The sequence below is a fragment of the Anomaloglossus baeobatrachus genome, chromosome 2 (genome assembly GCF_048569485.1).
Source record: "Anomaloglossus baeobatrachus isolate aAnoBae1 chromosome 2, aAnoBae1.hap1, whole genome shotgun sequence".
NCBI lineage: Eukaryota > Metazoa > Chordata > Amphibia > Anura > Aromobatidae > Anomaloglossus > Anomaloglossus baeobatrachus.
The window spans coordinates 161,395,611-161,413,957 of NC_134354.1; the positions used below are offsets into that span (position 1 = coordinate 161,395,611).

General features: G+C 46.1%; 1 protein-coding gene across 5 annotated transcripts in view; it reads right to left on the bottom strand.

Moving 5' to 3' along the window:
• Positions 1-18,347, bottom strand: part of LOC142287827 (arylsulfatase H-like) — an 81,919-nt gene that overhangs the window by 12,486 nt on the left and 51,086 nt on the right. For all 5 annotated transcript variants that reach the window (XM_075333470.1, XM_075333468.1, XM_075333471.1 and 2 more), the window contains 2 exons: positions 16,131-16,265; positions 7,060-7,222 (listed from right to left, as the gene is read on the bottom strand). In XM_075333470.1, coding sequence (XP_075189585.1) covers positions 7,060-7,222; positions 16,131-16,265 — 298 coding nt within the window. The remainder of the gene's footprint in view (positions 1-7,059; positions 7,223-16,130; positions 16,266-18,347) is intronic.

Sequence of the window (18,347 nt, forward strand, 5' to 3'; positions counted from 1 at the left end):
CTCCTCCATGCAGATCTTCTCCAAGTTATCTAGGTTCTTTGGGTGTCTCATGTGGACTTTAATCTTGAGCTCCGTCCACAAGTTTTCAATTGGGTTAAGGTCAGGAGACTGACTAGGCCACTGCAACACCTTGATTTTTTCTCTCTTGAACCAGGCCTTGGTTTTCTTGGCTGTGTGCTTTGGGTCGTTGTCTTGTTGGAAGATGAAATGACGACCCTTCTTAAGATCCTTGATGGAGGAGCGGAGGTTCTTGGCCAAAATCTCCAGGTAGGCCGTGCTATCCATCTTCCCATGGATGCGGACCAGATGGCCAGGCCCCTTGGCTGAGAAACAGCCCCACAGCATGATGCTGCCACCACCATGCTTGACTGTAGGGATGGTATTCTTGGGGTCGTATGCAGTGCCATCCAGTCTCCAAACGTCACGTGTGTGGTTGGCACCAAAGATCTCGATCTTGGTCTCATCAGACCAGAGAACCTTAAACCAGTCTGTCTCAGAGTCCTCCAAGTGATCATGAGCAAACTGTAGACGACATGACGCTTTGAAAGTAAAGGTACCTTACGGGCTCGTCTGGAACGGAGACCATTGTGGTGGAGTACATTACTTATGGTATTGACTGAAACCAATGTCCCCACTGCCATGAGATCTTCCCGGAGCTCCTTCCTTGTTGTCCTTGGGTTAGCCTTAACTCTTCGGACAAGCCTGGCCTCGGCACGGGTGGAAACTTTCAAAGGCTGTCCAGGCCGTGGAAGGCTAACAGTAGTTCCATAAGCCTTCCACTTCCGGATGATGCTCCCAACAGTGGAGACAGGTAGGCCCAACTCCTTGGAAAGGGTTTTGTACCCTTTGCCAGCCTTGTGACCCTCCACGATCTTGTCTCTGATGGCCTTGGAATGCGCCTTTGTCTTTCCCATGTTGACGAAGTATGAGTGCTGTTCACAAGTTTGGGGAGGGTCTTAATTACTCAGAAAAGGCTGGAAAAGAGATAATGAATCCAAACATGTGAAGCTCATTGTTCTTTGTGCCTGAAATACTTCTTAATACTTTAGGGGAACCAAACAGAATTCTGGTGGTTTGAGGGGTTGAATAATAAATGACCCTCTGAATAAACTTTTCACAATTTAAAAAAAAAAAGAAAAAGAAATAACATTCTTTTTTGCTGCAGTGCATTTCACACTTCCAGGCTGATCTACAGTCCAAATGTCACAATGCCAAGTTAATTCCGAATGTGTAAACCTGCTAAATCTACAGGGGGTTGAATACTACTTGTAGGCACTGTATATTGTTAGCACTCAGTAGACACTATAAAGTAAAATGAATGGATTGGTTCTCCAGTCATGATCTGAGAAATCTCAAGAGCAAAGTACGGCGAGAAGGAGAATGTGCAGTAGAGAAAATTGCAATATGACAATTTTTAAATTTAAAAAGACTAACCACAATATTGCAATACCATGTTTCCCTGGAAATAAGATAGGATCTTATATTCATTTTTGCTCCAAAAGATACATTAGGGCTTATTTTCAGGAGATATTTTATTTTTCCATTTTTGGAAGATTCGGATATCCAACATCTTCTCTTTGCAGAAAGCAGAAAGACTTTTGCTCTGGGAGTCCTCCATGATTTTTTTCTGGTTCTTAACAGAATACCTCTTTCTTTTTGCATTCATGTTGTATAGGGGGCAAAATACTAGTATGGTATATTTCTTCCTTATCTGTTTACATATGGTATTGTACCATAGTATATGGTGGGTAGATCCTTCACCAAGATAAGCAAACACCCCTAAAAGAATCACACTCAAAAGACACCATTAGACCCAAAACAATAACAGTTTTCAAATGCTGGGCTCTCACACCCAGATCAAGTAGCCCTGCTGGCATCTCTCATGTCACAGAAGCATTACATGCTGTCTGGTCCATTAGCCTTCTAGCTGCATTTTTCTACCTTTCCCTGCAGCCAAGTGTAGCGGATAGCTCCCCTGGTGAATGGAAGCAGCCACAATGCTCTAATAAAACGGGTTCAGGAGTAGAGATAAGTGAACCTTTCATGATTGTATTTGGGTTCATCGACTTTTGCAGTGTTCGCTAAATAGTTCAACATACATATCTGAAAACCATTGAATTAAATGGGAGGCAAAACTTATGTGTTAGTAAGGGCTAGGCATGCTGATGTCAGTAAGGGCTAAAGGGGCTTGTGATAATAAGGGCTAGGAAGGCTGCAAAAGAAAGAAAATAAGGAAAAAAGCAGGACAGTTATACTTCCTGACCTTCCTGGCAGCTGTCACACTGCTTCCAGATCCGCTCATTAACCTCATACATATTCACTGCTTCCCCCTGCCCACCGACAGTCTTAGCGTCTGATTAGTTGCAGTCAGACCGAGCACCCACTTTGTGTGACAGTGTCTGTGATTGTTTAGAATCAAAAACGCTGTCTGCATCCCTATAGTGGTGTAAAAATAAATAAACATAGGATCCCCCCATATTGTGATGCCCAGCACAGATAAAGCAGATGGCTACAAGCTGCAGCACCCAGCCATATGCTTATCTTGGCTATGTATCAAAGTACAAGGGACCCCATGCAGTTTTTGAAAATGATTTAAATAAATAATTTAAAAAAATGCAATGCGGTTCCTGAGCCAAGATAAAATCGATAGCTGGGGGCTGGTATTTTCAAGCTGGGGAGGCCCATGGTTATTGGGCCCCCAGGCTAAAAATAGCAGCTTGCAGCCCCCCAAAATTGTCGTATCCTTTAGATATGACAATTCTGGGCATTACCCTGCTCATCCAGCTTGCCCTGTTGTGGTGGCAATTGGGGTAATATAAGGGGTTAATGACAATTCACAGCTGCCACTAATTTCTAGATTAGTAGAGGGTACGGGTCTATAAGACCCCCAGTACTAATCCTGTAAGTGAAAAGAAATAAACACAAACTCCAAAAAATTATTTATTTGAAATAAAAAACAAAAAAACCCAGACCATCTTTCACCCCTTTATTAACCCCCAAAACACCCAGATCTGACGTAATCCTTGCAATGTCCCACAACGATCTCAGCCCTGCTACATTCTGAAATTGCAGCATGCGGACACAGGACATGACCACATGCTGCAGCTTCAGGCAGAGACTGACTGAGCGGCAGCTGTGAGAGGTGACATCACCAAATCTGCATCTTTTAGCAAAAGAACACACAAAAATGTTTTTTAATGCCGTTTTAGTGTGGTTTTCTGACAGGAGATGCAAACTTGGTGCAGAAATCTGGTGCAGACTTTTCAGCACCAAATTTGCATCTCCTGGCAGAAAACCACACCGAACCGCCATGAAAACCATTTTTGTGATCTGCATCTTGTGGCAAAAAAAAAAAAAGCACCTAAATGCGATGTGTTTTTGGTGCGATATTGATGTGATGTCTTGCCAGGAGATGCAGCTTTGCAGGGGCGCCAATGGGAGCAGACAGTGCTGTCACTTGCGCATTTGCGGGAACCTGTCAGCAAGATTTTGTAATGTAAAGTAAATGCATGGCTTTAATAGTGATGTAATACCAATTAAATTGATACATTGTTTAATCTACATTTGTAGTATTCTGCTAATAAGATTTCGATGCATAGAGGCTGATCTGTGTACTGGGTCTTCTTATCCCTGTCTGTTTCCCAAGCCCCTCTGCCTGCCTCTAGTCTATAAATGACCTGCATCCTCTGTTTTAAATCTCAGCAGTGACCTGTCATTTACAGACAGGTGGCAGGCGGAGGTGCCAGGGAATCACAGACAGGGTGGAGAAGATCCAGTGTACAGTCCGGCCTCTGTGCACTGAAATCTAATTAGTAGAAAATGTAATATGATGACTAAACAAGAACCACAAAATCAATTTCTTCACCAAATGTAGGTACCAATTTATTCAGTATTACAGCCATGTTGTTACTTTCTATTATAAAATAGTGCTAATGTGGCGCCCCTGAAGCTTTTGGTCACCACAGGTTACTGCAACTCATTTAAGGCGCAGTATCTATCCCGGTTATGGAAAGGTTAATGTCTGGTATGTCTCACTTAAACCACTTAAACCACACAGTCAGAGAATGAGTCAGTAATTTCCTTGCATGACACATACAGCAGGTGGCTTCTCATTAATTAGAGCAGAGGTGATCACCATGACAACTGGTAAATCCATAGCTTGGTGACTCTTCCAGAGGGAGGGGGAGCACTGGTAAAATACAGGAGCAAAGACAGAATTAATTCAAAACAGGTGCAGAGTCCTAGGGCAAGTTATACTTCACGTTGGCTGCCAACATCTGCAGGGCGGAAAGATTTCAGGTCTCCCGTCCACCACTCAAATAGTTCAACTCACAGGGATACACTGGATCCGGGACTGAGTTCAGTGGCCCATCCCAAGGCAAGGATCCACTTCACCTGCGAGAGAGCTGGGACACTTAAACAACCAAGGGGGTCCCCAAGGCTGTTCATGCCACGGGGATCGACACAGCGCATCTTAGAGAAGGAGAGACCCACATAGACTGCCATATCGGAGCTAACCTCTGACCTACCTGGGGTCAACCGGAGCTTCATCATGGCAGAGACCAGTACCAAGGGTGCGGCGTTGAACTAGTAAGTAAAGACCTGGAACCCGCACCTATTTACTTTGACTCTGATTGCTGTCGCCCTGCGCTCCGGCGTTCCCGGAGATTGCCGTGCCCCTGCCATCGTCCCGGGGCCCGCTCCCCCTGTGGGGAGCGATACCATCACAGCTGCACCCGACATCTGCCCCAGTGAGAGACCATGCAGCGGCGGCCCCCATCCCTAGCCGCGAACCACAGTTGGCGTCACGATCCTAATAGACTTTTCTAACCGTCACCCCCATCGTACACCTCCGACTACCACCCTCATCCTCCATTCCTGCCTCCCGTCCACCCTCCAGCCCTGTAATCTGTATGACCCTTGCAGCATGTGGTCTTCAGATTACATAGCAGAAGGCTGCTGACAGATTCCCTTTAATATAGCCAGTATTTCCTAAGTGTGAAGGGAGCTCAGCTCCTGAGCCACCTCCACATATGAGAATCCCTTTCATGGATGTGAATACAATGTTCTTTAACAGCAGCGGGTTAAAAGTGAAAACTACTGGTACAACTAGTATGTGGAAAGCTTACGTCTGAATGAGCCCTAATGGGGCAAAATGCTGTATTATAAAGAGTATCTGAAGTAAACCATTTTTTATCAAATGTTAGTGTAACTTACACCTTTATGTTTGTGTGGCACCCCTGAGGCTCTAGTTGCCACGGAGTATTGCACCTGATTTAAGGTGTAGTGCTGCAACTGGATCTGGAGGAGGTCGGTACCGGTTTCACCACTTACACACTCAAATACACAACCAGGTTGCCCTCCTCAATGGAGACCGGACTAAGGTAGGATCTTAAGGTTGCCCTCAAACATAGGAGGCACCACCCACTAGTGGCAGGGGTCTGGGGAGGAGCAGCCACTTAGGAGAAGTTAGGAGCCAACACCACAGTTAGAGAGGAGTTCTGTGGCAGGAAAGGAGAGGAGCAGACGTGTCTTACCTGTGCTCTGGTGGGACACAGGAGTTCATGCGGTTGCTGAGGGGAGAACTTCATTGCTCCCTCGGAACCGGTGCCACACAGGGGGCAGGACCCTAGGAAAGATCATTCTCCAAGTTGTTTTTCCAGAATCTGCCGGGACAGGGAGGTTTTAAGTTTTCCTGGCCACACAGAGCCCGAAAACACAGTGCTAAATAGGATCTTTGGCCTTGGACAGTGCAAGGCGCCATTGTGGAGCCGCGGCACCTGCAAATAGGGACAAGAGTACTATTTGAGACAAACTGGGGTCCCCAAGTAGCTTAAAGCCACGGGGGTCCAACACACACGGCACTAGGAGGAAGGGGCCCACCAAGCATCACATCGGACTGACCTCTGAAGGAATCTGGGGCCCATCACAGCGCGTGACCGGTACTACCCAGGCGAGCGGCACAAACAGTGAGTAAAGACACCTGGAACCGCAGCAACTGGCGTCTTATTACTAGCGCTGCCGCCCCGCTCTTCGGCGCCAAAGGCAATCGCCATCCCTTGATCATCCTCGCCGGGGCCCGCTCCACCTGTGGGGAGCGATACTATCTCTGGCTGCTACTACCATCTGGCCCAGATGACAACGACAGCAGCGGCGACTAATCACTGGCCATTTACCACAACTGGCGTCACGACAATCATGCTACTACAACCCCTATCATTATCCCTTCTTATTGGTGTATACCTCGGGGCACGAAGCCAGGCAGGCCACCGTGAAATCCCAGACCACCACACCGGCCTGGTGACGAGTAACTCAGGTATGATACTCCCCGTGCCTGACAACCCCTGCCCCCTGGGTGCTACATTTTGGCGTCACGAACAGGATATCGTGCCATCTAAAACCTGGGTACTGTGTGCCTTATGGACTGAGTACTTGAGAGACTGTTTGTCGAAAAAGTTTGCAACCAGTGGCCATTATTGAAAAACAAGGGTTTAAAGAATGCCCGCCCTTCGTGGGCTGGCAGTAAAAGTGGCGTGAAAGTCAAGGCCCATCCTCTCCCAAGCAAGGAAAAGTGAGAAACGAAACTAACATGAGGAGAATGGCGCGAAAGTCAAGACCAACCCCCTTGTGTGCAAGGAAAGACAAAAACGAAACTAATGTAGAGGCAGTCGGATCTTGGAGCGCAAAGGAGACGGATGTACCGGAACCACTTACACACTCAAATACACAACCAGGTTGCACTCCCCTGATAACAAGGTTATTAAATTTGGGGTTATTCAGTTTGGAAAAACAAAGGCTTTGGGGCAATCTTATTACAATGTGCAAATATATGAGTGCACAGTACAAAGCTCTTTCTAATGATCTTTTTACACCTAGGCCTGCAACAGGGACAAATGTGCATCCACTACAGGTATAGGAAAGGAGGTTTAATCATAATCACATGATATTTTTGCCTTCCTCTGGATCAACATGTTAGGTTAGGTCATGGATTAAACTCGATGTACCTACGTTTACCTTCAACCTTAAACACTATGAAACTATAAATTTCCATTTTTGTACCTGTCTTGAGGTGGCATGCCTCCTCCAAGCTTCGCTACTGTAGTGTAAATATCCATTAGACTTGTTGGTTTATTAATTTCAGTATTTGCAGGAAGAACACCCGGCCAACGGAGGATTCCTGGCACTCGTATTCCACCTTCCAATCCTCCCATACCTTTACCACCTATGGGTGCAGAGACCAGAGAACAATGTATACACGGTTAGATGGTAAGTGGATGAGTGGTGCTTAAGCACAGATGAGTTTAGAGGCGAGAAAAATATATTACTATTATTATTATTATATTATACAGAGAAGAGTCTGCCATTTGGATTACATGATATTTTAGACAGAGCATAGACAAATTGTCAGTTATTGATATATAATCAGTACTATGCACAGAAAAAAAGGGAGAGAACGTAGATTAAAATATCTTCCTGATCTCATTATGGTTCCGGGCGGGACATGTTTGTTTCAGCTTTCAAACCCTTTCCATATCACTTCAGTCAATTTTCCAGTCACTGTTTGCTAGAAGTGTAGTTCCTCCAGAGTGGGAAGTCTGGGATGAATACTCCTAACCCAGGGTTCCCCAACTCAAGTCCTTGAGGTCCGCCAACAGTGCATGTTTTCAGGATTTCCTTAGCAGTGCATGGGTGTTGGAATCATCAACTGTGCAGGTGATTAAATTATTTATCACATGTGCAATACTAAGGAAATCCTGAAAACATGCACTGTTGGCGGCCCTTCAGGACTGGAATTGGGGACCCAACCAGTAGTGTCAGGAGTGGGACCAAGCAGGGCTGGAGAAGGTCTTGAGAATAGATACATTTTCTTCTTGTGCATGCTTATAATCACAGTCAAATTGTCTCTTCAGGAAGGAGACAAACTCTAGCGCCACCTATTGGAAGTAGCAATCCTAAAAGTTAAAATTGGGCTTTTAACAAGCCCTTTCATATTACTTAAGATTTATACCAGATCAGAACCCCAATTTGCAGACACGGTGTTTCGGTCTGATTGCCCCTCGTCAGTGCAAAGTTTGGGATCTGATCTGGCTTATGAGAAGCTATAGTGGGGACCACAGGGAAGACTATTCTCCTTGCGGAGACCTGACAAACCAGTCTGGCTGCCAGTGAGGGGTCTTATAGCGAGCGGCAATCACCCCGAAACACCATGTCTGCAAATTCGGGTTCTGATCTGGTATAAATCCTAAGTCATATGAAAAGGCTTGTTGAATAACCACTTTTGACTTTTAGGATTGCTACTTCCAATAGGTGGCACTAGAGTTTGTCTCCTTCCTGGAGAGAGAATTTGAATATTTCCCAGAGGGGCTTTGCAGCTATAAGACCCCTCTCTGGCAGCCATACTGGTTTGTCAGGTCTCCACAAGGAGAATAGTCTTCTAGCCGTTGACTATGTGTCAGACTTCTTGTCTCTTGTGGCCTTACAAAGGATGGTCTAAAAAAATTATGAAAAGGTTCCATAATATTGCTGTTACCACCAGATACGGTGTTGCTGGTACGGTTTGACTGATGATGACGAGACAGTCCCAAGCTTGGCAAGTTACAACTGGGAGATTGACTCTGTGCACTGAGTCGCCCACCATAGCGCCACAGCGGTCGCCTGCGGGGCACTGCTGGGACTTCTCTGTAGGGACCCTTCTGGCAACAGGTATGTCCGGTTCACTTGTATAGGAGTCGTGACGCCACTCTCAGTTTTGCGGTCAGGGTGATGGGGGACCGCCACCGCAGCTTAACGAGCGTCTGGGGCTAATGGTGTCTGCACTGCAGTCTGGTGGTATGGCCTCCCGAGAGTGAGGCTGGCCCCAGGGGCTCAGGTATATGTGTGTAAAACCACAGGTCGCAGAGTAACTCAAATACAGTACAGAAAGTTTTTTAACTTGTTTACTCACTTTTAGTTGGTTGGTGAGACACCCGGGCGATGCTGAGATTTTACCAGGTGGAACCAGGAATTCCTACATGCCGTTCTGAGGGTAGCTATTAACTCACCTTCCTTGCACTTCTTTTGTTTCGGATAACCCCTCACATGTAGTATCGTGGGATTTATCCAGGGAATGTTGCTACTGCCTCTCCTTCCCTTTCTGGCCCATTTGCCGGCAGCGTGGACCTGGTGAGATGGCTTCTGGCCCTATCTCCTTATGGGTCCCTCTGTTGCTGCTGTGGCTCGAGCTCTGTGTCTTTGGCGAGGAACCTCTAGTCACCTCACCGGCAGGTTTAGCAGATCAGTAGATTGATATCTGGCTCTAGGGATCTGTTGCCTGTGCGTGCGTAGCTACCAGCAATCCCCGTACTCAACTGCCTCTCTTCAGGTGTCTTTCAGGCTGACTTTCTTGTCACTGTACTCCCCCGCTAACAGCTACCCACTTGCAGGGTCTGACTAGCGTGGCTGTACGTCTGCTTCCTTCAGCAACTTCTGTACACTGCTCTCAGACTGGCTTGCTCCTCCTCCTTTTCCTGTCTGCCACTGCATCTAGCTTACAGCCTCTCCACTGCACCCCTTGCTGAGAATTGAAAGTTAACCTCTTCAAGTCTACCAAAAAGTCTCCTCTCAAGGTGTGGGAGACCTGGTCACTATGTGTCTGTGTGTACACACCTCATACTGGCCTTTTGGAATTACCTGGAAGCACTGTCCCAGCATGAGTGCAGTACTCTGTGGTGCCTGACCAGGTCAGGGTCGCCACAGCACTACTGGTGTTTGGTGGAAAAGCAGAGCTAAGATTGCATAACAGCTTCTGCTGATACTCCTGCATACGTGTGTTCCTTTCTATGGCTGGAATTATTTCGCCAAATTTTGACTTGTAACGGGGATCTAAAGCGGGCTTTACACGCTACAATATTTCTAACAATTTCTAGCGATATCGTACGCAAAAGCACCCGCCCCCGTTGTGCATGCGATATCGTGTGATCGTTGCCGCAGCGAACATTATCGCTGCGGCAGCGTCACACGCACTTACCTGGTCGTCGTCGTCGCTGTGACTGCCGAACAATCCCTCCCTCAAGGGGGAGGTGCGTTTGGCATCACGGCGACGTCACCATGAGCGGGACGAACATTCCACCCACCTCCTTCCTTCCGCATTGCGGGCGGGACGCAGGTAACGTGAGATTCCTCGCTCCTGCGGTGTCACACACAGCGATTTGTGCTACCGCAGGAACGAGGAACAACATCTTTAATCAACCATTAATAATTCTTGGATTTAGGACGACCTCTCCATGGTGAACGATTTTCACCACTTTGGAGGACGTTTAAGGTCGCTGGTAAGTGTTACACGCTGCGATACAGTTAATGACGCCGGATGTGCGTTACTAACGACGTGACCCCGACGATAAAACATTAACTATATCATAGCGTGTAAAGCCCCCTTTAGAGTGTGGCAACCCAGTAGTCATCATTACTTCTAATTCGGACAATCTGAGGGTCATCTGCTGAGTCTTCCATGCCCATCGACAGTTCGTCCTCCATTTCTTCCTGGGCTCCTGCACCTTCCTCAACAGTTTGGCTGCTACCATGCGCCCTTGTTAATCCCTCTCCCCCACCGTCCCATGCCTGCCGCCTCGGTGATGCTGAACGTCTGGACCTTGTATCCCTTCCGCATATGAATCCTCCTGTACTTCCTCCCCTTCCACTTGTCACACCCCCTGACTCCTAATAGTGTTTAGAGTGTGCTCCAACATGTAAATGACTGGAATTGTCATGCTGATAATGGCATTGTCAGCGCTAAACATATTCGTCGCCATGTCGAAACTGTGCAGAAGGGTACATAGGTCTTTGATCTGAGACCACTCCAGCAGCGTGATCTGCCCCACCTTTGCATCTCATTGGCCCAGGCTATACGTCATAACGTATTGCACCAGGGCTCGGCATTGCTGCCACAGTCGCTGCAACATGTGGAGAGTCGAATTCCAGCATGTCGCCACATCGCATTTCAGGCGGTGAACCGGCAGGCCGAAAGACTTCTGGAGTGATGCAAGTTGGTCAGCTGTGGCAGTTGAATAGCGGAAGTGAGCAGAGAGTGACTGTGCCCTGTGCAGAAGCCCATCTAGGCCGGGATAGTGGGTTAAAAATTGCTGGACAACAAGGTTCAACACATGAGCCATACAAGGCACGTGTGTCACCTTGCCCCGGCGAAGGGCCGCACCCAGGTTTGCAGCGTTGTCGCACATGGCCTTCCCTGGCTGCAGGTTGAGTGGAGACAACCATTTACTAAACTCGCTCTCCAGAGCTGACCACAACTCCCCAGCTGTGTGACTCTTACTTCCCAGACATTTCAACGTAAAGACCGCCTGATGCTGTTGAGCTCTGCTGCCAGCATAGTAAGGAGGTGTGCGGGATTCCTTGTGCGCAGTTACAATGCAGGTGGCCTGACCAGACAGGCTTTGGGCGGAGGTGGAGGACCCAGACGAGGTTGAAGAGGCAGAAGCAGTGGAGGAACTTCGACATACAGAGGATTGAAGCACAACTCGTGGGGATGGCAAGAGTTTTACAGCAGACCCTTCTCCATCTCTCACCATAGTTACCCAGTGCCCAGTCAGCGACATGTAACGCCCCTGTCCATGCTTACTGGTCCAAGTATCGGTGGTGAAATGCACTCTGTCACACACAGAGTTTCTCAAGGGAGCGGTGATGTTGTGTGCGACATGCTGGTGTAGCGCAGGCACGCCTTTCTTGGAGAAGTAGTGGTGACTGGGCATCTGGTACTGGGGCACAGCGACGGACATAAGGTCTCAAAAATCCTCTGTGTCCACAGGCGGAAAGGCAGCATATCTGTAGCCAACAGCTTGCAGCGGGTGAAAGTCAACCTCTTAGCTTTGTCATGGCTAGGAGGAAATGGTCTTTTAATTGTCCACATCTGAGAGACCGAGATGTGGCTGCTGTGCGGAGACGGCGTTGAGTAGAGTGTCCCTGGAAAACTGCTGGTCTGTGAGGAAAGGCGGAGACATGATGTTGCCTTCATCCAAAGTTGGTGCTCTCGATGTCTGAAAGAGCTCTACACCAGCACCTGTTTCCCCTTCCAAAACAACTGATGACCTGCCAATCAAACTGCCGGTTGCGGTTAAAGAGGTGGAAGGTCTGTGTCGTAAAGCATGTGTGACAGCTGTCCCCACAGTCATAGAGGATGAAGAGCGCACGGATTTACTTGAAGGGGCAGAAGGTGGTTGGCCCTCTACGCTAGGCCGCATTGTAGCACAGTGAGCTTCCCACTGGGACTTATGTTTGTTATTTATGTGACGGTTCATGGACAAAGTAGTCAAACTAGTGAGTTTTTGGCCTCTACTTACAGATTGGCGACAAATCTTACAGATCACATGAGTTGGGGGATCCTTTGTGATGTCAAAAATGGACCAGGCTAGGCAACTATTATAGCCCATGCGACCTGCAGAGCCACCCCGACTTCTGCTCAGGCAGAGTTGTGGCTGAGGATGCAGTTGTTGACATGCTACCAGTACTCCATCTTTATCCAGGAAGGCGCAAGCTAACCTCGTTGTCAGTCACATCCTCCTCCACCGCCTCTGGTGACCTCCTCGAGTGCCTGACTGTGGGTTGACAGTAAGTGGGATATACAACCTCATCATCAACCTGTGTGTTTGCGCTCCCCTTGCCCTCAGACCTAACCTCTTCCTGCCCTGACTGAATAGTTAAGTTGTCATTCCAATCAGGTATCTGAGTCTCATCCTTATCAGTATGTTCCTCATTGTCTCCACCAAGACGTGTTACAGTTTGGGAATGAGGGTCTACATTATGCTCAGAAGCTTGGTCATCAGGGCCTGAATCTGACTCACAAAGCTTCTGGGCATCACTGCAGATCATTTCCTGGTCTGTACTCAATGTAGCTTGGGAGCAGACCTCTGATTCCCAGGCTATAGTTTGACTGAACAGCTCTGCAGACTCACCCATCTCTGTTACACCATACTCTGCAGGGTGGGTGGAGACTTGAGAGCTGGTAGAAAGCAAGTGTGATTGGGGTGACAACTCAGAGGACTGTTGTTTTTTGGATGTGGAAGTTGAGGTGGAGGAGAGGCAACTTGTTGGAGCACTTGAGATCCATTCAAGCATGTTCTTTTTTTGTGCATCATCTACCTTTGTTAGAGTTGTTCGGTTCCGTAAAAAAGGGATCACATCAGATTGTCCATGGGAAGTAGTAGACATCTTGCTTTTGCTGGAAGATGGCCTTTCTTCAGCAGATGTTACTGTAGCTTTACCACCTACCCCACGGACACAAACTTTTTTCCCTTTCCAATACGCCTGTTCCCCTTTCCACCAGCATCTGTCCTTTTGCCACTCATTTTGTTTGTGACCAGATGGGACACTTAAAATGTCGTAGCAAAAATGGAGAGGTGGTGTACAATGCAAAGGTGGTCTAGCTTTATTGACAGCTGAAGAACCAACACTGACTATCCCTGACAATGAAACTATGGCCCTAAAACTGGCAGCACTTTTTGCAATTTAAAATAGCGTAGCAAAAATGGAGATGTGGTGTATAATGCATAGGTGGTATAGCTAAATTGTCAGCAGAGGAACCCCAACGTAGTATCCCAGACAATGAAAGTATGCCCCAAGAAATGGCAGCACTTTTGGCAATTAAAATTGCATTGCAAAAATGGAGATGTGGTGTGCAATGCAGAGGTAGTATAGCTAAATTGTCAGCAAAGGAACCCTAACGTAGTATCCCAGACAATGAAAGTGTGCCCCTAAAAATGGCAGCAGTTTTGGCAATTAAAATTGCGTAGCAAAAATGGACAGGTGGTGTACAATGCAGAGGTGGTGTAGCTTTATTGACAGCTGAAGAACCAACACTGACTATCCCTGACAATGAAACTGTGGCCCTAAAAGTGTCAGCACTGTTTGCAATTAAAATTGCGTAGCAAAAATTGGCAGGTGTGTAGAATGCACAGGTGCTGTAGCTATATGGTCAGCAAAGGAACACTAAGTTAGTATCCCAGACAATTTTAGTATGCCACTAAAAATGTCAGCACTGTTTGCAATTAAAATTGCGTAGCAAAAATCGGCAGGTGTGTAGAATGCACGGGTGCTGTAGCTAGCTGGTCAGCAAAGGAACACTAAGTTAGTATCCCAGACAATTTTAGAATGCCACTAAAAGCGTCAGCACTGTTTGCAATTAAAATTGCATAACAAAAATGGGCAGGTGTGTAGAATGCACGGGTGCTGTAGCTAGCTGGTCAGCAAAGGAACACTTAAGGCCCCGTCACACACAGTGATAAATCTTTGGCAGATCTGTGGTTGCAGTGAAATCATGGACATATTGTTCCATTTGTACACAGCCACAAACCTGGCACTGATTGTCCACAATTTCACTGCAACCACAGATCTGCCGCAGACTTATCTCTGTGTGTAAAGTGGCCTTAAGTTAGTATCCCAGACAATTTTAGTATGCCACTAAAAGTGTCAGCACTGTTTGCAATTAAAATTGCATATCAAAAATGGGCAGGTGTGTAGAATGCACAGGTGCTGTAGCTAGCTAGCTGGTCAGCAAGGGAACACAATGTTAGTATCCCAGCCAATTTTAGTATGCCACTAAAAGTGTCAGCACTGTTTGCAATTAAAATTGCGTTGCAAAAATGGGCAGGTGTGTAGAATGCACAGGTGCTGTAGCTAGCTAGCTGGTCAGCAAGGGAACACAAAGTTAGTATCCCAGCCAATTTTAGTATGCCACTAAAAGTGTCAGCACTGTTTGCAATTAAAATTGCGTTGCAAAAATGGGCAGGTGTGTAGAATGCACAGGTGCTGTAGCTTGCTGGTCAGCAAAGGAAGCCTCACTTTTTATCCCTGCCAATGAAACAATGCCTCAAGGAATTGCCTGAGCTGATGTAGCCAGACGCTGTTATCTAAAGCCCTGCACAGCGTTGGCACAGACCTGCCTAGCAACAATGGCTATGAACGGCTGTAATGCAGCCCTGAAAAGGGCTGAAATTACAAGTAATCCCTAAAGCGCTGTGCAGATTGCACTGTATGTCTATAGCGCACACAGCAGCAGCGGGAGCGGGAGCAGTGACTGTCACCCACCCGCAGCAGACAGATAATGGCGGCGATGGGGAAAATGGCCGTGGCTTTTAAGGCAAGGACATGTGACATACACAGCCTATGACACATGCCCTTGTTTGTCTGGCAAAAATCCACTTTCCTGTGTGTGTGTCTGTGATTTGCTGACAGCCTGGTCTGCCCCACTGTACGCGCGGTTAGGAAAAAGAGAAAAAAAAAAAATGGCGATCGCCATTCTTTCAGCACTCAGCAACAGCATTGATCTAAACCCCGTCCCCCCCGCACACTATACGCTGAATTTTGATAATATCATGATTCACAGTGACTCACACTTTTACAGTGAAAAGCCAGCTAGTAACTAGCTACGCTTTTTGGTGATCGAACCGTTCTCGAACGTAACGAGAACTGCCGAACTTTAAGCAAATCGTTCGACTTCGTCGAACGACTCGAACACCCCCCAAAATCACTCGAATATGAAATTGGCGAACCGTTCGACTCGAACATCGCTCAACTCTACTGACGAGGGGCAATCACCCTGAAACACTGTGTCTTCAAATTGGGGTTCTGATTTGGTATAAATGCTAAGTCATATGAAAAGGCTTGTTAAAAGGCCATTTTGACGTTTAGGATCGCTACTTCCAATAGGTGGCGCTAGAGTTTGTCTCCTTCCTGGAGAGACAATTTGAATATTTCCCAGAGGGGCTCTGCAGCTATAAGACCCCTCACTGGCAGCCAGACTGGTTTGTCTGGTCTCCGCTAGGAGAATAGTCTTCCCTATAATCACAGTTTTACTAATGTGACTCAAATGTTCACAGTAGGTTGGGCTATGGCTAAGACTATTTACTTCTCACATAAGAGTACAAATTGCCAGACTGTATGGAAATAATTTAAAAAAGTTAAAGTAGGCACAAAATGAATACAACCCTTCATTTTTATTACTAATGTGAAAGTCCTTCCTATAAAAATATTGACTACAGTAAACTAATAAAAACAATTTACCTTATATGATTGAAACAATATTACTGACTGATACCATATGCCGAATGCCATAAAAAGATGCTCATTCAGGTTGCATTTCTTACCTCTATAAATGCCATTACTGCCCTTAAGATGAGGACTTCCCTCCATTCCTTCCAAGTATCCACCATGGTCAGAAGCAAAGTAAGTTAATGTGTTGTTTGTTAAACCTTGTTGATCAATGGATTCAATGATTTGTCCTGTGTGGATGAAAACAAATGAAAAAATCTATTATTCCTGTTATATAATTATAGTAACACTGAAAAGAAGTTAGACTGATGTAAATGAATTTCAGTTCATGTGTCTGTTGATGTAGTCTGGTTTCTTGGACAACAAAACGCTACTGTATTATTGCTGTCAGGAGGTGTATTTTTTTTTTGCCCCATCATATTTTACCTACTATTTAAACTAAAATAAACAATTTACAAAAAGTTACAAGCTTATTCCGATGACATATTTCAGTTTCACCATATATACATATACTGGAGATCAAAATTACAGAAAATGTATGATTACTTGCTTTTTTCAAAAATAATGTGATCTACAATAATCAACATTTAAAGTTTTTTTTTTTTTGTAAGGGGTACACCATGCCACTAGTACAGTGTTTCATCAACATAAAACCTGTATTTTGCCCAAATGGTGATGATCATAATTTGAGAACAACAATGACTGTAGCACAGGGAAAGATTGTGATGGGGACCAGAATCTGGCCATTAGAAATGTTGCTAGAAACGATAGGGGGATGGGAGCAAACGTGTTCCACTTACCGAGGTCCGAGTTGGCTGTAAACTGTTCCAGGCTGCGCATTCACTTCTGGGACTGATAATTTACCTTCATCACATATGCACTGCTTTATCCGCCCACTGGCGTCTGTGATTGGTTGCAGTCAGACGCACCCCCACACTGAGTGACAGCCTGTCTGAGGATTCCAATCACAGCCTTGGTCTGCCTGTCTACATCATACAGTAAAAATAAATAAAAATTTGGCATAGGATCCCCCATATTATGATACCCGGCACAGATAAAGCATATGGTTACAGGCTACAGCCCCCAGCCGTGCGTCTATCTTGGCTGTGTATAAAAATAAAATAACTGTATGCGACTTTTTTTTTTTTTAATTGTTTAAATAAATAATTAAAAAAAATGACGTGCAGTCTCCCCAGATTTTGAAACTCAGCCATGATAAAGCCTGACAGCTGGAGGCTGATATTTTCAGGCTGGGGAGACTCATGCTTATTGGACCACCCCTCAGCTTAAAATTAGCAGCCTCCAGCCACCCAGAATTGTCACATCCATTAAATGCAACAATCCCAGCACTTTAACCAACTATTCCCCATTGCTCTGGTGCGGTGTTAATCGGGGTAGTGAGTGGTTAATAACAGACCACAGAGGCCACTAAGCCCTAGATTAGTAATGGAGAGGGTCTTTAAGACACCCCCCCATCACTAATCTGTAAGTAAAAGTAAATAAACATAAACATCAAAAAAATCCTTTATTTGGAATAAAAGACAAAAACACCCTCTTCACTTTATTAACCCCTAAAACACCCATGAAGGTCTGACATAATCCATACAAGGTGCCACGATGGTCCTGGCTCTGCTATATCTCTCCAAGCTCCAAGCCTGGAAGCGGGGAGGTCACTCAATTCTCCGAAGGTTATACCCAATTCTCACGGTATGTCCTCTGGTGATCTGAAGCACTCTGGCTTAAAGTGCGAGGTTGTGCCCCTCACCCCACCAGTCCTTTAATAGTGAGACTGCCAGCCGAGGGTCGGGTTGTGCGGGAATGCCCTGCACTCCCTGATCCCCGGCCGGCACTGTCAGTGTGAAAGGGCTGGTGTGGGGCACGGCTACGCACTTTAATAGTGACAGTGCCGGTCTGGGGGGGGGTTACCCTGATTACCACTGATATAGAAGGTTTAATAGTTTTTGTATTTCTAGATTTTAAATACTTTATTATTACATTAGTACATCTTGTTAATGTGCACAACCATTGTGTAGTCTCTCTAAAATTTCAAGGTTTTATTATTGTCTAGAATATTTTCTTATATGCAAGACTCTACATTTCAGTATTTCTCGAACTTAAAGGTCATATGATCAATGGTAAATTTCCACTAGAAGCATTTATGCAATATCATGTTGGTCTGTAAATGGTATAAATTATCTGTGCACTGGCTAATAAACAGAAACTGATCATGCTTACAGGAATGCAGGTCATTTCACCGAGCGCTCGATATTGAATAGGTCTAAAGAGGCCTAATTCACTCAAGACTTCACTGG